Here is a 19,876-nt window from a genome sequence, read left to right as displayed (position 1 = left end):
AGCCTCAAGTAAACAAATAAGACAAGGTAGTTCGCATCGGTTGAGCATGTGTAAATATTTGCGCAATTTGTGAGGTTTTGATTATTATAAACTTGCGCGTTCGTCAAATGCTGACTCGCTGCTGATCTCATCGTTGCTCGTCAAATGCATGTGCTTTCGTGCTTAATCAGGCCAACTTTCAGTAGTTTAGCGCAACAAGGGAGCGCTTAGCTGACGTCGCCCATTTTCATTTTTGACACTGCTTGCAGTTCTATTTATTTTCTTTTCAACAAGGCCGTCGCGCGTAATAGATCGAGCTTGTTCAGTCCCATACAAATGATACAAACAGCACATAGCTACACGCATGCATCAAACATATGTAAGGTTATCAGGTTATGGTGAAATGGCTCTATGCCTATATGGATAGTTAGTAGTTGGCCGCTGACTGGTAGGCGGTGCCGGGCTTCCACCCGACGGGGATGACGTTGCTGGCGACGAGCTGCTTGCCGGAGCTGGAGGTCAGGCGGATGGACAAGGGCGCCTGCAACGCCGACCCGGCGTTGAACTTCCAGACGGCGCCCCACGACTGCTGCATGGGCGCCCACGCGGCCCCTGGGCCGGTCTGCATGAGCTCGACGCCCGAGAGGTCGCCGTCGCCGTTCTGGTACTTGACGAGCACGGCGAAGTAGTTCGGGTTCGAGCCGGCGTCCACGACGAAGGTTAGCTGCACCCCGGGCCAGCTGCACTGCACGCTGCACGTCACGTGCGTTCGTCGTCGAGACACAGACGCCATTAGAAGGGTACACAAAGGACAGCTCGTGGCATGGCGCTTACCGGAACCGTGCATGTGCCCGTGTGTGGTGGTCCACGGAGCGATCGACATGCTAGCAAAAATAGCGAGCTGGTAGATCGACGATGTGTTTGCAATTTGCATCCACGGGCCAGTGCTTACCGGGTGTACTGGATTTGGAGGACGCCGGAGCCGCGCAGCTGGTCGGCCTGGCCGGGCTTCGCCATGGCGCCGAACGCCGTCCCGCTCAGGTCGAAGTGGACCGGCTCGCTCAGGCACGGGCCGCCGGGGCACTCGTCGGTGATCACGACGGTCACCGGGGTGCCGGAGCAAGCGTCATTACCGGTGCATTTCACCTGTTGGTGATAAGGCAAATGAATGCATGGTTTGTGATACATCTTGTGTAAGCATGTACATCTGAAGAAAAAAACATGTCCCTCAGCTAGATATATATACAGTGCACAGGTACGCACCTGGAAGCAAGAGCCGCATCCCATGCCGGACTTGTAGATGGAAGGGCTGCCGGCGGCGATCATGGACGAGAACGGCGCCTGGTCGACGGCACCCTGGTACCCACATGCGCCACCTACATGCACAAAGCAAGCACGCATGTTTCGCTGAGACATGAATTCTTTTCAGTTAACTGACACCGCGTATTTTCGGGCATGCAGTATATACCATCGCTCCCAGCCCCATTAGCGGCGCCGTACCACGTGGCGCCGCCATCGGACCAGCTGGAGAGCTTGCGGTGGAACTCGATGGATGTGCAGGGATGAAGGAGCGAGGCGAGAGCTGCGATGGCAGCGAAGGACATGAGCTGGGATTTGGAAGCCATAGCTGCTGGCTCTTTTGCCCGTGTCTAGCTAGCTTCTGATCGCTGGGTTTTGCAAACGATTGGGAGCTGAGGAGAGAAGTGATGTGAGCTGTGTGTGGGTGGAAGCTTGTGCTCCTGCTGTATTTATAGGCAGCAAAACTGTGTGGCCGTGCGTGCGTGCATGAATGGAGACAGATCTCTCCTCTATTGGATTGTGCATCGGGTGCACATGGACATGGCTAGGGTCAACATTGTTGAGCACAGATGAAACAATTTGACAAACAAACCAGTTAACTGACCTAGCGAGCAAGCAGGACTAGGCCGGTCCTTTTGTGTGCAGTTCACGTGTCTGATCCTCGCTGTGATTGGTGGAAATTGGAATATGGCAATGCCTGCTCTGCGTTTCGCCCTTCTAGATAGACAATCCACAGCTAGAAGCCTAGAACTACTTGGTGAAACCGAGAAGCTAGTAGAGAACTGTTATCAGTTTGACTAAGGGTTTTGGAAGAGTTAAAATTGAATGCTAAATTTTAGCACATATTAGCAATCATACCTATGTTAAAATTCTTTTACTCTTGATTAAAATTTAGTCTACCCTATTAGCACTCCTGTTTGGACGAGGTAGTACTAAAATTTAACGCTTTCACTCATTCGCCCTTGGATCCAAACAGGATTGCTAACTAAGGGCAAATACTCTGCCTGCATTGGTGCATACTATGCTTTTACCTGTAACTTTCAGGGACCCTGAGAGGTGAGAGAGGTTCTCGATTCCAGCAGGCACGACGACTTTTTATTGGAGTACGCTAGCAAGTATTTGCGCTAACATTACTGTTGACAGTTCAGAACGGCCGTTATTTCAGTTGGGCACGGCTGCTAATCCCGAGACGGCTCTCCCCTTCCCGGTCAACTACACTCCGCGCCGCCTTCCCAGATCCGCGCTTGCGCGTATCTAATCCATCACCATCAGGGACTGCCGGAGATATCGTCGTCCCCCAATCAAGTCCTCGCCAAGTCACGACCGTCACACACGGCGGCGGGGTCCCCTGCAGCAAGCTGCAGAGCAGACCTTGCCGTGATCCCGGATAGTTCTGCCGGCTTCGTACCCAACCGCGAGGCGCGAGCTCATCCGCTCCGCGAGAGTTCGGCGGGCGCTGACGTGCGACGGCCGTCAGGCGCCATGCACCGGTGGCCGGTGCAAGCACGCACCGACGACGACGCTCGCGGCGTCGCGTCCAGCCGTTTCTTCATGTCGAGGTGGTTTGGTTCGGTGGGCCGCACGGTGGGAGCAGCAGTAGGCTGGCAGAGTGAAGACGGGCCGAGCCGGGCCGTGTAGTTTGGGCCCATCTGATGGAGCAGAATGTTGACGGGGAATAGAGTCTGGCCCGACTGCGTGTGCTCCCTCTTATTTTTCCGCGACTCCGCCTATCTGTCCTAGCGGCTGACGACTGGGCGAGCAGCACCGCCCCTTCGTCCGTCCCTGCCTTTCGCCGGCGACGAGCATCCGCCAGGCATCAGGATCAGGTATCCCCCGACCCTTCCCTTCCCTTCCTGCTGTGCGAAATTGAGCACACGAAGCCCTAGTACAAGCTTTTTTTTTGTATACGAAATTCGCATCTGACCGATTACGAGTGTACACATGCATCGTTCCACCCCTGGCTCAGGAATAGAATTCTTCTTTCTTTGACGTGAATAAAGCAAGCAACCAAATCCAATTCGTTCTTCTTTAGCATGCAGCTGTGAGTTACTGTGATCCGTCGTATACCCTACTCACTTCATCCATTGCTAGATTATAGGTTCCTCTTCTCCGGGAGGGAAAGACCGATCTCGCCAAGCGTCGTCGCTCAACCACCATGCCCGACGTCGAGTTTATCCCTGAGGGAGGCCCTGCAGAGAAGGGAGATCATCAAGAGGCACGCCAGTTCATCTTGAAAGTAAGTGTATGGACTTCAAATCCTGATGGTGCCATGAGTGCCTGAACTTAATCCACCTCTCCAATGCTGGTCTAATAATTGAAGGTCAAGAAGACAATCGAAAGATGCCTGGAGCAACGCATGAACAAGGCCGAGATGTTCCGGGTGATCCGCGAGGAGGGACTGCCCACTTGGATCGCGTTTGCCGGTGAGATCACACATCGATCACCATGCGTCTTGTTCGAATTCGCTTAAAGTCTTATCTTGAATTTCCACATTCGCCGATCGGCACGCATCGATCTCTCTCTGACCAGCTGTCCGCTTGATTCGATCGGCGTCCAGTGTTCAAGGAGCTCCGCGAACAGAACCACGATTTCTTCAGGGAGTACTACAGCATGCACGACCTCAAGGAGCAGCGCGAGAAGCTTGGCCGCCTGATCCAGGCGTACCGGGCTGGCGGCAGCGCCGCACCTACCGGGGCGCGCGCGCCGGAGGCGGCGCCGACGGCCGCCGCCGTGATGGGAACGGATGCCGCGGCCAGCATGGAGTGGTCGCGCCAGCAGACGGAGGAGGATACGTGGTTGGACGGGGAACTCGCCCGCCTGCTGGCCAGATCTTCGACCGGAGGCGGCGTTGAGTTTGCCGGCGCCGCCTTGCCCCACCAGCAGGCTGTGCATTGTCCGGGCGGCCAGCAGCAGCCACATGACGATCAGCAGGCGGTGTACAACGACAGGCTCCGAGAGATGGGCTGGGCCGAGGAGGCGGAGGCGGTGGCGGCACCTACGCTGGCCCAACAGCAGCTGCAGAACGAGCAGCCGGTGGCCAACGGCTTGTTCCAAGGGGTGGCGTGGCCCCTTCAGGCGGCGCGTTCACCGCCGGGGCAGCAGCTACCGTATCAGCAGGAGCAGGCGGCGCGTTTGCCGGCCGGGCAGAAGCTACAGTATCAGCAGGAGCAGGCGGCGCGTTTGCTGACCGGGCAGCAGCTACAGTATCAGCAGGAGCAGGCGGCGCATCTTCCGGCCGGGCAGCAGCCACCTTACCATGAGCAGACGGTTTATTTTCCGGCCGATCAGCAGCCACGTTACCCGGAACATGGGGTGCATTTGCCGGCCGGGCAGCAGCTAACTTACCAGGAGCAGGGTGTTTCTTTTCCGGCCGACCAGCAGCTGCATTACCAGGAGCAGGATTTGCCGGCCCGTCAGCAGCTACATTACCAGCAGCAGGCGGTGCATTTGCCGGCAGAGCAGCAAGCGTACTATTGCCAGGAGCAGCTGATGGCCAATAATGGCGGGTTCCAAGGGGCGCCGGCTCCGACATTGGCAGCCGGTCTTCCCAGCGACATTCTGATGGATCCCTGGCCACTGTCTCAGGACGGCATCGTCGGATGGGGGCAAGAGCAGCAGGCTGAACCTCCAGGGCAACGGTGGCCGGGTGCAGGTGCTGATCCATCACCCTCGTTTACACTGCCCGGAGGCGAGCAGCTGGGGAACCAGAACTTCTACGGTGGCAGCAATGGTGGACGTGTTCAGTGATGTAATATAATTCTTCAGGTGAATTTGGAAATATTGGGATGAAATTACCCTTGTACTCAACAGAGGCAAATAGACTCACTCGTTCCCCTCCCGTTTCTCTTTGCTGCTCTCGTGCGTTCCCCTTCCCTCTCTCTTTCTCACTCAACCCTAGATCGGGGCAGGCGGACACCGGGCTAGTGGTTGCACCGTCTCTTCTTGGTTCCGCCTACGTAGTTTTTATGAGCAAACTAACCGTCTGCAGCGGCGGAAGCAACAAACGAGCAGGTGCAAGCCATCGATCGCCGCTGGCGACGTGGTAAACCGCGGTGGAAGCAGACGCCATGGATGCGTCCTTTGGGCACCCGGCGCGCGGTCGGCAGTCGGCACCTGAGATCAGGACCGCCGAGCGACATCTCCACAACCGTATCACCTCGTGGCGTGGCGTTAGCTGGCGCTCCTTGCCGGCCAAGTGAGCAGCCCTCCCCTCCTTCTCTTAAGCCGGTGGACCACCACGGCTAGGGGTGGAGTCACGATTTAACCATAGGAGGGGTCAAGAGACTGAGTAGAAGTGAACTCAAGCAGCAGAGTATGGACTTAAGAGAAAAAAAATTCAAGCAGTAGAGTAGACTCTAATATAGTATGGACAAAAAATATTACGAAATGGTGTACTAGTGATGCTATTAGATGCGATCACTAATTGAGCATATAAATGCGTTTGTTGATTCAAAGAAAAAAGAAAACTACATTGTGTCAATTTGCATCAAAATATGGTGGAATGCAAAACATGGGAAAAATAGAAGAAAGCTATTTTTACTAAGTACTGCCGTAAATGTTCAACGAACCAAAATTGTATGTCTACTACCTAGTCACAACTACAGCATATTTTGGATGACTAATCCTAGCTAGTGCAATTTTCTACTATAGATGGCATAGAAGCTGGTTAATTTTAGGGTAAAAGAGAGGAACAGATTTATACTACAGTATCACTACAATGCGAATGACAATGGCGAGTCCGGGTTGGAGCAGTTTTATTCTTTCTTGGAGGAATGGAGGTTTCAAGATTTACTTGTAGGGTCTGTCTCTTGACTACTTAAGCGTATATTGCAAACAGTATTTATAATCCACGCATAGTTATAACTATAGATCAGCACTAATCTTGGGAGGGGCCAGGTCCCTGACTCCACCACTGACCGCTATAGTTGGCCATTGGAGCCACCCGGCGTGGCACAGCCCGGGCCCGACTAGGCCCGGCATGATTATGCCCGACACGATTCGGCCGATTACTTATTCGTGTCATGCTGGGCCCGCTCGCATGCCGAGGTTTCAGCCCAGGCACGGTACGGAGGCCTGTTATCCGTGCCGGGTCGGTCCGATTACTCATACGGGCTCTGCGTGCTGTGCCAGCCCGTGAGCCCATGTAGCCATAAAACCCTTCTACAATCTAGAATTATCTCAAAAATTCAAATTTGATAAGAAGTTTATTGAAATCTTAACACATTCTAAAATTCAAACACTTCTATTCACACATACACATTGAAACCTACATTCACACACACACATTCACAAATTTGAAAAGAACAACATATTTTAACTTGAGTTGTTTTATTTGCTTCCTCATTGAAAACCTTTGTAGGTAAAACCTCACACCTCATGAGGATAAAACCCTACAAAGGAAAAAAAAGAGTACAATCAGCTCCAAATTGTTCAATTACATCAGTTCAAGTTGAAGTTCCGAACCACATGTCACTTACCACCAGCACACCACATTACACAGATTCTTCATCAAGATACAAGTTCTGAAAAGAGTCTTCAAGTTCTCGATCCTCCACGGCATGCTGAAGTCTTGCATCTCCTACCTCGACGACGAGACTGAGCTCGGTGAAGATGGCGGCGGCGCGAGCAAGAGCGTGGAGAGAGAGAGCGGGGGCAAGGGAGCGAGAGGGGAGAGTGGAAGGGCACGGCGGGGCTCCGCGGCTTTTATAGGCCGAGGGAGGGAGCGAAGCGGCCGGCAGGAGAAGGGGCGGCGTTGGTGGCGTCTGGCCATCATGGCCGTGATGGCGGCGGCGGTTTCTGGCAGGAGAGGAGGCGCGAGTGGGGAGTGAAGGCGGGGCTCATCACAAGCATTGAAGGGAGCGGGGGCAGTGAAGGAAGGGAGGCGACGGGCGGCCAACGGCCGGGTGAAGCGCACGGCACGGGGATGGCGAAACGGTTGGAGGTGGGGGATGACAAGCGGGCCCCACCCATCGGTGGTGGAGAGAGAAGAGAAGGGGGAAGGTGGAACGGGCTAGGGTAGGCTGACTGGGCCGAACGGTGGGATTGGGCTGAGCACAGGAGGGAGAAAAGAGAGAGGGATGGGCCGAGTTGGAAAGAGGGGAGAGAGAAATAGAGAGATGGAGGTGGGCCGTAACATTTTTTTTCTTTTTTTAAAAAAAAGGGTGCTACACCTGGTTAGAAGATTATTCTAGGAAAATACAAGATGAGAACTTGAGCGTGGACGTGTGGTTATCATACTTCCAAGATGGCACTCTCTGAGGACAACACCAAGTTCTTGTATGGTCTCTTGAGGCATATCCATCTGTTTTCTGCACAGAAACTACTTAAGGTAGTGCAAGTCTATTCTCCCAGATATTTCCAATTGTGATCCTGTAGTCTCTCGCTGACCTAAGAATTGAAAAGGATTAAATAGCTGCAATTGACAAAAAACTTTTACGTAGTATTGTAAAAATGCAAAACTAAGATCTGGGCAGACCTTTTGTTGTCCTTCTCTGGATCAACGAGTGTAACCACAAACTCCTGTGATGAAAAAGGGGGTGAACCAGCAGTATAAAGACATTTACTTCCATCATAGGCAGACAATTTGCTGCCGAGAGCTGTCTTCGCATGCGGTCTGATAAGCTCATTAAGAGCATCTCCAATAGGAGACCTAAATTGGTTTCTATCTTGAAATATAGGGTTTAAGAGAAAAAAATAGCCTCCAGCAGAAGTCCTATTTTATAAAAAAACTGGCAAATCAATTTAGAACTCAGTCTCCCGGGTTCTAAATATAGGACTCAATTGGTTGGATCCTATTTTCCTTTTGTCACGAAATCTAACTGACTGAGTATAAGCTTTTGAGACATCGCTGTTGTAAATGACATGATTTGAGACCCCGCTGTTGGAGTATAAGCTTTTTTTGACCCTAAACACATCAAATATGTCCCTAATACAAATTATAGGACCCAAATATAGGACTCATGGTTGGAGATTCATGGTTGGAGATGCTCTAAGAACCCTCTTCTTGATTTTGGCTCAGGATTAGTAGAAACCTAAAGAAAAGTAAGCCAGACAAAGTTATTTATTGAGATAAACCAAACCTCGATTTCACAAAACGCGTCATTCAGCTAACAAGACAGCATAGTAGTTCCTACACAATACAGAGATAGTTGGGTGATGATACCCCCACCAATGGATAAGCAAATTTAAATAACTTACTGCAAATGTGTGAACAAAACCGTCAACTTGTAGGTGGAACAACAAGGCAATTAAACTACAGAAGGGTAGTGGCCGTGGTGTGAGTTGCCTGGTGCACTGGATCGCGTGAAGCGCACTTGGTTGGCGACACTGTCATGGAGATCCAGCAACGGACTGTTGGCGAGTAGAGGCCCGAATCGGGCAGCCGCAGCGAGCGGATCGAATCAGTTCCATGTTGTCAAGAATCCTGTCTGTTTTGTCTAATCATATGGATTGCTTAACTTTGCTAGACAAAATGATACTCGGTATATTCCTGTCCCTTTTTAATTCAAAATGATACTTGGTATATTCCCGTCTCTTTTTTATGAATTAAAAAGCTATGTTCTTTGTTCCCCAACATTTGTAAACGAAACACGGTAGATAAAAATAACTGGGTACAACAAATTTCGTGAACAACATAATATTGGTAACAAACAGGTTACTTACATAAAAAAGTTTGTAATTTGAAGAGGCTCATTCTCACATTCCAAGTATTCCAAGTATTAGTTACCGACAATAAAAATGGTTAAACCACATTTTCCAAGTGAACCACAAAACATGCATTCCATGTATTTCTCAATCAACAAGAAAAAATGGTTCACCAATAACAAGTATGTCAAACAACATATCGTTATTACATAGCAACAAGGAAACATTGTCGACAAGGACATGGTAAATTCATCTCTCAGTCAATTAAAATCTAAGTAAAGAATAACAGCAGCTTCAACAAGGTTGTAAAAAAGGAACTAAGAACAAGGACTCCCTTATTCGACAGTACAGCCAGGGATGCGGAAATGGCAGCCAACAAAACAACACATCCCCTATAGGGATGATATAACCAGCAGAAGAAGCTGCAGGATGCTAAATGACAATTACGAATGTATAAGACCAATGGCACAAAACTTGAAACATTGAGGAACGTGCCATTGAGATACAATTTTCTACAGATTAGCACAGTAAAATCATTTGAACTGAAGATTAACTGAAGAGAAAGAAACAGTACAGGCTCTGTACCAATCCAAACGTGCCATTACAAATTCAAGCATACGTTCTTATTTATGGTTCATTCGAATTCTGGAACTTAGTTGTACAATAAAGATATTTTAGTTTTGCAGGACTGACAAAGAGAAGATGCACATATCTAGCAAGATCAAGCAAAACAATTCACTCCCCTAGCAGTTATATGGACAGGGAAAACAAAAGAAAGAAGGTTCATATGAAGAACATTGATGCATGCCAGAGTACAAAGGGAATTACTCATTCATAGCAAAGAACAGAAAGGAGAACAAACAAGAAAGAAGAAAGAAATGCCCCGCCGCTGCAGGAGCTGCGAGTAACCCCTAGGAACTCCACCGGGCGGTCCGGTGCTCGCAGGCAACCGAGGGTAACCCCGAGGATTCAAGCCGGTAGAGAGGTGCCTTCCGTTCGCCTCCATGAGTAACCTCGGGCAAATCCCCTGGTGGCCCGGAAACCGCCGGTAACCGCTCGACACATGTGCACCGCCGCTGGGGGGGCCAGATTTGGCCTTGGTCGGCGACTCCTCGAACTCTCCATAGGTTCGACCGATCTGATCTGTTCCGGTGTTGAGAGAAACTGAGAAGACAAATGGACTGCCAAGTGACCACAGCTAAACCCTAAACCAAGGCGATCAATGGCCCACTAATTACTCATCTCAGCATCTAATTTTCTTGGAAAAAGATGAGAACGGCTCCAAAAATTGTTCCAAAAGAAGGAACAACACGGAATCTCTCTAGTGAAGAACAAAATCGTTAGTAAAAAAAGACGGGCCGCTACGTCGCGAGCGAAGCAACGGGAAAGCAGACCTGCGTCCATATACTTCTGCATCTGTCTTTCAAAGCAAATGCAAATTACGTACGGAAAACAAAAAAAACAGCAGCACGAAAATTCAAGACAGCACGGCTGAAGCCTCTGCACACAACAATCAATCGTTTTGAAACTACTATGTAGTACGACCTGGCTCACTGTATTCGCCGAGCAAAAGGCCAAATTGAAAACGATCCCAAGAAAAAACGCCAAAAAATCGAAAAGGAAAATCAAACAGCCAAAACGCTACATGAAAAATCTTTTGCCTAAACGACGGCAACACAAGCAAGCGTTCGAGTACCTGCAGGATGCGATTTACAAGGCATGTGCGCCAATGGTCATACTCAGGCCAGCCATCTCCCGCAAAGAGACTAAACGTCTAAACGGGGAATTGATCTGCTTCCTTCAGTCGCACAAGAAACTAAACCGTCAATTTGTTGCAAAGAAAGCTGATGCGTGCAGCTGAATACAAACATTAAATAGCGATGATGGAGGACCACCGAAACGTGCCGCTGCATGCATATGCTGCTGGAGGAAACCCAGCAGCTGAGATAAGCAAGAATCCAAGACAAGCGAGGGGTAACTGGGAGCAGGATTGAGAGCTATGGTGCGCAGTGGCACAAGAGAGAACCCCCGGGTGGACGTGCGCTCCAACAGCAGGATGGGATCGGAAGCGCAAGCTGTTCATCATCCATGTTCCCCTCGTAGCCACCAAGTAGTTACGAGAGAGAGAGAGAGAGGGGGGGAAGAAATTAGTTGCTTCTGAGATATAGAGAGATAGTGTGCAATATTTTGCGAAAGAAGTGCTACACAGCATTCTAGAAGAAATTAGGGATGATATTTTTTACTTGTTAGTTAGTTAGTGAGTCAAGAGATGTTTCTTGGAAAGAACAAATGGCAGTGGTCTTGAGATATGTGGATAAATGTGGAATTGTGAAAGAGATATTTGTTGGCCTTGTTCATGTGACAGAAATAACTTCTGCCTATCTCAAGTCTTCTATTGATGAACTATTTGCTGATCTTAAGTTAAGCTTAAAGCAAGTTAGAGGAAAAGGATATGATGGTGCTAGCAACATGCGAGGTGAGTTTAATGGCTTGCAATCATTGATTATGAGAGAAAATAGTTTAGCTTATTACCTTCATTGCTTTGCTCACCAACTTCAATTAGTATTGGTGGCTATTGTGAGAAAGCATAAAGGGGTCAGTGATTTTTTTACTATAATTTCAATCTTATTAAATGTGGTGGGTGGATCATCTAAGAGAAGAGATATGATTAGAGATATTAATCTTAAAAGAAATAAGTAAGGCATTAGGATGCAGACAACTTCAAACCGGAACAGGGTTGAATCAAGAGCAAAGTCTTCAAAGACCCGGTGATATTCGTTGGAGTTCCCATTATAAATCCCTCAAAAGTTTGGTTGATATGTTTCCTACAATAGTCAAGGTGCTAGAAATTGTGGAAAATGATAAAAAAAAGATTGGAAAATTAGAGATCAAGCATCAAATCTTTTAAAGTACTTCCAGTCTTTTAACTTTGTCTTCTATTTGCATCTCATGTTGACTATATTAGGAATCACAAATAGCTTGTCTTTAGCATTGCAACGGAAGTTAGGATATAGTAAATGCTATTAAATATGTGAAAGCAACTAGATGCCAATTGGATGAGCTTAGAAGAGAAAAGTGGGGGAAAATATTGGATGATGTCCATAAGTTTTGTGACAAGAATGATATTTGCAAATTGGAAATGGAAGATGAATATATTGATCCCAAGAAGCGGAGGCATAAATCTGGAATTACAAACAACCATTACTATCAAGTAGATTGTTTTAATGATGTTATTGAACGGCTACTTCAAGAGCTTGACAGCCGTTTCAGTGAGACAAGCTCTCTGAACTGCTTCTTTGCTCAGCCGCTTTTAGTCCAAGAAACTCATTTCATGATTTTGATATGGAAAAAATAATGAGCTTAGCAATTCTTTATCCATATGATTTTGATTCTGGGGATTTGAGGGACCTTAGCCATGAGCTTGGACTCTACATAACTGTAACTGATGTGAGGGATGATGATAGGTTCTCCAATCTACAAATTATTGCTGAGCTTTCCCAAAAAATGGTGGAGACTAGAAAACATGATCCTTATCCAATGGTTTATCGACTTTTGAAACTTGTACTAATGTTACCTGTTGCTGCTGCTACGGTTGAGAGGTGTTTCTCAGCCATGAAGATTGTAAAAACACGTTTGCGCAATCGCATTGGTGATAAATACATGAGCAATAGCCTTGTTTGCTATGTGGAGAAAGAAGAGATGCTGAAAGTTACTAATGAGGCTGTTGTTCGTCGGGAAAATGCAAGGTCGTAGATTTGATGATGAAGATTAAAGGTAATGGATTGTTTTTTAATTTGCAACATTCTTTCTCCTTGAAAAATGCTATTAAATTAATTTATGAATCATCTGTTTTCTCTTTTAGACCTTTGAATCATCGATGATGTTGAAGATTTGAAGTCAAATTGATGTGTTTTGCCTATATTAATATTATTTTGTTCATGCTACACCAACTTATTAAATATTATTACTGGACTTCTTCATTTTGCAAAAAAAATTATCTCTTCTTCATTGTTGCACCCTCCTCCATTTTGCTCTACCTTCGCCACTGGAGCCTGCCTACCCCATCTCTCCTCTGCTCTGCTCTACAGAAAAGACGAAGAAAGAAGGGCGGGCCGAGGATCAGCCAACACACGCTTTTGATTTAAGAAGATGCGAGACTCGATTCCGGGCTGGCTACCTGAGAGCACGCTCCGCTAGCCGCTAGTTCGCAACATTTGATGAGTCCGCCGGGCAAGAGTCCCAGGAGCCGGTTGCTCTAGTCTTGCCCGTGTTCCATGGCGGTGTGTTCGTTTGGGGTGCACGTGGGCAGGTCCAGACGCCGTTCGGTGCTCTGGATGGGCGTTCAGGGACGGCGCGGTTGTGGCCTGACTTGCCAAGCCGACGACGGCGTCGCCGGCTGGGAGTGCTACCTCGCTCCCACCCCACGGATGGCAGCGTTGATGTTGATGGAGCCGATCACGTGGTTGTTGCTGCGTTCTCCAACGGGCTTGCCGGGCGGAATCGCGGATGCTGGGCTGGTGGCCGCCGCCGTCTCTTTTTGTTCTTGGCTTCGCCTGGTCAGCAATAGACGAGCAGAGGCCATGGGTCGCCGCCGGCAGACGCATGGAAGAGTCCTGCTGCAGACGCGGTGCGGTCGGAACCGTAGACCAGGCCCCCGAATGCCGAGCGCGCTTCGCCGGCCAAGTGAGCGGCCCACCTCCGCTTCTCCTGAACCGGCGGACCACCAGTCCACCACGGCCAGCCCAGACGGCGTCCAGTTCTCACCGTGCAGGCGTGCAGCATGAATGCGCACGGAGCATGGGCAACGACGGCGGCGAACCAACGGACACCGGGGGATGCTCACTGCTACATCTGTGTCAGGCCGTCTTCGCCGTGACCTACAGGCTACAGTACCACGGTCCACGGCAAGCCTTCCTGTGACGAGCCATCGTCTCGTTCTTGCCGTGCGCCTTCTATGCCTGCAGCTCGTCCCGTCCTCACCGCTCTTGCATCTGTCATCTCGATAGGCACATATACGGGGACCATTAGCCGATAAGCACACGAGCAAGGGCGGCGACGGGACAGTACCGTCCACCCCTTGGTACCCGAGATCCGTCCGATTCGAGTTCTACGGCTCAGATCAGATGAATTGATGAGCTGATCGCGCAGAACACCACAAGTTCAGTGTCTTCGGACTGGCTTGCCGCTAGCCGGCTGGCGTACGCGCGGTGGGCTGGGCTACTCGTGCCGGCGTGTTCGCGTGTCGAGGCTACGAAATTATTGAGGGCGCTGGGCTTTGGAAGTCGGCCGTCGGCCATCTTGCCGGCGGGCGTGATTTGGGCGTTCAGAAAGGATACTTTCTCAGCAGAAATACATTTATCTGCAGAACTACATGTGGGAGGAGACATGAAAGAACTCACCATGAAAGAACTTCCATTTTGGCTTAAAAGGCCCTGAAAATGCAACTGTTTTTGGCCCCAACAGTACACAAAAATTTGATTCATTCGTGAGCCATCCTTCCAAATAACGTCAACTCACTAGGATACAGATCCACTTGCAGTTCTCGTACAACACCCTACTAAAATGTCCACAGCTAGCAAAAAAATTAAAGACAAATATTACATGCTATCACAACCATCACACAACAGTCCTCTACCCCTACTGGTGAGCTGGTTACTCCTCTTCGTTACCCTCTTCCTTGGTAAGCTTGATCATGTCGTCAATCCTCAGGATAGTGATGGCTGCCTCAGTGGCAAACTGCAACAAGAACGCAAAAGATAACTGAACCGATCTCAGGCATTACAAATATTATGATGACAGGGTAACGAGTGGGCCAACCTGAATAATCTTTACTTTGCTCATCGCGGGTTCAATCACACCATACTCGAGGTTGTTGCGAATGATACCTTTCGAGAGGTCAAGTCCCATGCTGCACAAACAAAGAAACAAACATTAATAGCACGCACACACAGATTGCAGTAGTACCATATCTAGAACCATCGATGGGTACCAAATTATGAGGCTACCTAACTATACATCAATGCTCATTTTATGGAGCTTGTAACACGGTAAAAAAAATACTGAGATGATATGACTAAGCACATATATATTGAATAGTGAGCCAGTATATCTCTTTTCCTTGCAGTATATAATGGAAAACCTAGAGAACTTCAAAGGAATTGATAGGAATATGCATCCAGGACTTCAGAAATAAAACAGATGAACCAGAGCCACTTTAATCAAATAACTAAAAAAGACAAGTTCTATAATTACCATTACCTTGAGAAATGTTGCTTATCAGCCTTTGTTTGTGAAGTATGATGATATGCTCTAAGTTTTGCTACAAGCTCAGTTGCATCTTTTGCAGCATTAACAGAGAGTACCTGTCAGCGCGAGGTCATGCCAACCATTAATATGCTATGTTGGTTGGTGAAAAATGTAAATATAAGCAAAATAGAACAGGTCAAAACCTTGGGTATGATCAACAAAGATTCAGCAAATTCAGCAATTGCCAACTGTTCCCTAGATCCCAGGGTTGTTGCAAGGTTCTCCAAGTAAACTGACAATGCAGCTTCAACTGCACCACCGCCAGCAACAACCTGCACAACCATTACAAACATGTTCAAGACACTAGCACCATACAAACATTACAAACAAGTAGTATTTGCCTATTCAGAAATAAAAGTAAAGTGCATATTGAACTGTTTGATTCTTCCAGGCATGCAAGTAGTCCACAACTATTCAGGCTTTCATACATTGCCTCAAATAAAGAAACAGTAAAAATTGTCACTATATGTTCACCTATTTAATGGAGGTGAATAACACATAAAAAAAATTGAACAAAAGCATTACCATATTTGACTCCAGGGTTCTCTTCACAATGCATAAGGCATCATGCAAGGACCGGTCAATCTCATCAAGCATGAAATCATTTGCACCTCTAAGTATTATGGACACCTACACAATAGAAAACAGAAAACCAAGCATTATGCCATTATCTTCAAATTAATGCTGTCCATCCCATAGCAAGATAATTAAATTTGGTACAGAAGTACAAACCGCGCTGGTGTTCTTCGTGCCTTTCACCAGGATAACATCATCATCTGCAATTCTTTCCTCCACAACTTCATCCGCATGTCCAAGGAATGATGAATCAAATGTTTCTTCGCCTTCCATGTCCGCAAAAGTAGTAATCTGCAAGGTTCAATTATTGAGCCACCTATCCACTGCCTATACTAATAAAGCGTGTAAAATTATCACTTGGTTAAATATAATCTTCTGCTTTCATCCTAGAGAACATCATGAATACAAGTTCTGGCAGCATTTTTGAAAACTCTTGTGTAAGCATACCATAGTTGCACCGGTGGCTTTGGCAACATGACGCAAATCTTCCTTGCGCACACGCCTTACTGCAATTGCTCCAGCCTCGACAAAGTACTGAAATAGATTTCATGACACAGTTCCAAAGTTATCCAATAACAGTCGTCATCATGATAAGTCTGCGTACAAACATTAGCAAGCGAACACTAAAAGATCCTGATAGAATGAAAAATCACTGAAGGGAAGGTTCATCTTGAGATCTCAAAAGTCATATGAACCACAGCAACGCAGGCACAAAAAAAATATGGAAGTGAAAGCTCTGGTGAACTTTACATGAAATAGTCAAGTAAAAGATATTCCCTCAGCCCATGTAAACTTGATGTCCAGACAGCTAACTCCTTCGTTAATTAAACTAATTCCTCCGGTCCGGATCAGTGTTTTAAAGGCGTCGCCTAGGCAACGCCTAGGCGTCCAGGCAGACCCAGCTCGCCTTGGGTTACAGCTCCGCCTTGTCGCCTAGGCGTCAACTAGGCGCCGCCTAGGTGTCCAGGCGTACCCAGCTTGCCTCGCCTCGCCTTACCGCCTTTAAATCACTGGTCCGGATGTCAACTATTCATGACCGGAGGGAGTATACTACCTTAAGTCCTCAAGTGCAATGCAAAAGGACAACAGAAGACCAAAAAAATACCGGTACGAAAGCAACTTTGACCAGAGTGACCAAACAAAACAAATGATTTGGTGCTGGACAACTAGACACAAAGTATCAGGGAAAATATCAGAATCACTTCTGCCTGAGTAATGGAAACATACCTTCAAGGACATATCATCAATTCCCTTGGTGGTCAACACAACATTAGCTCCAGCCTTGAGAATTTTCTCAATTCGCTCCTTTGTTATGTCAGATTCTCTGCCAACAAATATATTACAAGGATTAACATTTGAGACCTTAAAATAGAATGATCAATGAAATGCTAGCTTTTCAAATAAAAAAGGCAGGGATATCAGTGCAAACAAATAAGATACAAGAACTATGGAAAAGGTATTAAAGAGAGCATGATTAAATCAGAAATATACAAAGGAATAATAAAGTATCACAATACAGGATGCAAATACCTTTGACGAATCTTCTCAAGTTCCCTTGGATCAGTTACAAGAACTTGGACACCAAGTTGCATTTTTGTCTTCTGAAGGTTAAAATCAAGACAAGCAATTCTAGCAGGAGTTACTTTTGTAGGCATTCCTTGAGCTGCACGGCCTGTGTTTAATGCGTACCCATTCAGCAGATAACTATCCTTCTGACTTTTACCATGAGCTTTCAAAATATTGATGCTCTGCAGATCAGATAAAACCTAGTTAGAAGCTAGTTTTATGAAAAGCTCAATGATAACAATAGTTAACACAAAACCCAGGAGCTTAAAGAGAACAATATTTCATGTTTGAAAATTTCCGCCCATGTACTGAGCAGCCAAAAATCAAAAGGAGTTCATTGTGCCTGTGGTTGTATGTAACATCTAACATCATCTAAAATGAATATTATGGTACAGTACATTGTCCAAAATTGGCAACAAGTACCAATATAAAGTACTTAAGCAGTGAATGTGAATGGATTAACCACAGAGATGTCTTATTCATAATAAAGCAAATCCTTATGATAGAATAAATTTAGTTGGGCAGTGCTGTAACCAAAAATGTGTTTGACTGACCTTGATTGGATACTTCACTTCCCCCTTGGCATTTGTAGTCTTCACAGCTTGAACCGCATCAACGACCTAAAAAACAAATGTCAGGATAACTCAAAACTGAACGCAATACCAACTGAAAGACAGTTGAAATCCTAGTAGTTGACTCTGGGAATAAATAAACTGTCAGGCGGAAACCATAACAGCACATTATTACAGATCTCAAGAGAACTATGTGAGCACAAATGCAGAGCGCCAGTAAGGAATAAGGATTTTACAGTTAGTGATCACACGCGCAAAAGTAATGGAATACCCTGTGTATATGAACAAGAAGGCTAAATGAAGCAACCAAAGAGTCCGCTAACCTAAAAGCTAAATGACCGCAGGAACTTACCATAGTAGCAAAGAAATCACTGTCACTATTAATCAATTTCGATGACATGCTAGTTTTTGCACAGTTGATAAGGGAGTCTTTTCCAAGTCTATCAACCTGAAAGTGTAGATAAAAATTCAAATTCAAATCAGTATGACAATAGGCATGGAATGGGCAGCATTCCTCTGACATTTGCTTTGGAGACAAGTATCTTACCTTGACTGACAACTTTTCCTCCACATATTTGCAGGCTTCACGCATAGCAAGCTGGTGGAATATGAAGGAAAAACATTCCACATGTGAACCACGGTCATCTTGCCAATAAAAATGACCATTTAACATTCAAATGCTACTATAGCTGCAATAAGAACCGAAAACTCACCCTGTAGCCACTGATTATAGAGGTCGGATGGATCTTATTTTTCACAAGATCGTTGCCTCTCTGAAACAGAACTGTGTGAGTGCACCTGAAAACTGGTTGGGAAATTAACAACAGTGAGAGAAGCAAAGCATATCTTACCTTGAGCAACTCTGCTGCTATGATGACAACTGAAGTTGTTCCATCTCCTACCTCACGGTCTTGGAGCTCAGCCAACTCAACAAGAACCTAGCAATTGATAGACACCAAAAAATATAAACACACAGAAGCAATCAAAACATAAGACTTCAATTTTCAGATTTTGCGGCTAGGAGTCACCTTGGCAGCTGGGTGCTCGACTTCCAACATCCTCAGTATGGTTGCTCCATCATTAGTTATTGTAACATCACCAATGTCATCCACTAGCATCTGTAAGCAGAATATGCTGAATTAGTTTTCACTATTCCTGCTTAGAGTACCATAGACTCAATTCTTTTATCTATGGGCGAGTTTTCTGATCTGTTACAGAATTATTCAAACTGTGACGACACTGAGCCCAATCTATGTATATTAGCAGCCAATGAGTTGCCTGCTAACTACGTTTTTGAGTCAACAGCACCTTCAGCACGAAGCTGCATTCAGATGAGCAGAATACCATTCTAGACTTCCGAGTAATACAGATCATGAGATGATGCCGTGATTTACAAATCTAAAGTTTGGATCCATCAAAGGCTGCAGGAGTGATTTGCAAACACCAAATAGATCAAAGTGAAAGACACACATACCTTGTCGAGCCCGACGGGACCGAGCGAGGATTTGACGATGTTGGCCACTGCCCCGCACGCCATCACTGCGATCAAACGAGCAGATTCAGTAATTAAAGCAGAACGCGCCCAACGGCGACTCGGGCCACTAGATCTCAGAGACCCCCGCACGCCCGCCGGCGGAATCTGATGGCAAGGAAAGGAAGGGGTGGCGGCGGTTACCGTTCTGCGTGCGGACGTCCTGGCCGGACTGGCGCTCGCCGAAGATGTCGGGCGTGATCGCCATGGCTGCGGCGGCGAGGTGGGTGGAGGCAAAGCGCGAGAGAGTTCGAGGCGGAGGAGCCCTTCGGTCACGCTCGAATGGGGTTTTGTAGATTCGACTTGCGGGTTGCGGGGTTAGGGTTCGATGCAGCGATGGAGGTTTTTTGTAGTCCTTTTATCCACCTTTTGACGGGCTTGTAGGAGGAGGCTTAGTGCTGCA

The 19,876-nt window shown here is 47.1% G+C and overlaps 2 protein-coding genes across 3 annotated transcripts; both read right to left on the bottom strand.

Annotated features, from left to right (window-relative positions):
* Window positions 1-278: 278 nt before the first annotated feature.
* On the bottom strand, window positions 279-1,677 carry LOC112901226 (expansin-B15-like). Of its 2 annotated transcripts, XM_025970087.1 has the most exons (4): window positions 1,448-1,677; window positions 1,243-1,355; window positions 932-1,125; window positions 279-731 (listed from the first exon to the last, which is right to left on the bottom strand). In XM_025970087.1, exons 1-4 carry the CDS (start codon window positions 1,602-1,604, stop codon window positions 407-409), a joined length of 789 nt encoding a protein of 262 aa, XP_025825872.1. In that variant the 5' UTR covers window positions 1,605-1,677; the 3' UTR covers window positions 279-406. The 2 variants fall into 2 exon arrangements, with proteins under 2 accessions (XP_025825872.1, XP_025825871.1); XM_025970086.1 differs by having other exon boundaries at window positions 932-1,355.
* Window positions 1,678-14,369: 12,692 nt separating this feature from the next.
* On the bottom strand, window positions 14,370-19,811 carry LOC112901328 (T-complex protein 1 subunit alpha). The gene is made up of 17 exons (XM_025970218.1): window positions 19,618-19,811; window positions 19,417-19,481; window positions 18,971-19,060; window positions 18,794-18,880; window positions 18,656-18,715; window positions 18,490-18,540; window positions 18,295-18,390; window positions 17,925-17,990; window positions 17,335-17,552; window positions 17,032-17,128; window positions 16,252-16,338; window positions 15,961-16,095; window positions 15,754-15,858; window positions 15,372-15,500; window positions 15,181-15,284; window positions 14,740-14,830; window positions 14,370-14,658 (listed from the first exon to the last, which is right to left on the bottom strand). The coding sequence occupies exons 1-17, from the start codon at window positions 19,679-19,681 to the stop codon at window positions 14,575-14,577; spliced, it is 1,629 nt and encodes a 542-aa protein (XP_025826003.1). The 5' UTR covers window positions 19,682-19,811; the 3' UTR covers window positions 14,370-14,574.
* Window positions 19,812-19,876: the final 65 nt, after the last annotated feature.

This window comes from Panicum hallii, chromosome 7, assembly GCF_002211085.1.
Source record: "Panicum hallii strain FIL2 chromosome 7, PHallii_v3.1, whole genome shotgun sequence".
NCBI lineage: Eukaryota > Viridiplantae > Streptophyta > Magnoliopsida > Poales > Poaceae > Panicum > Panicum hallii.
Note: the sequence above shows the minus strand (reverse complement) of the source record. Positions and strands in the feature narration are given on the sequence as shown.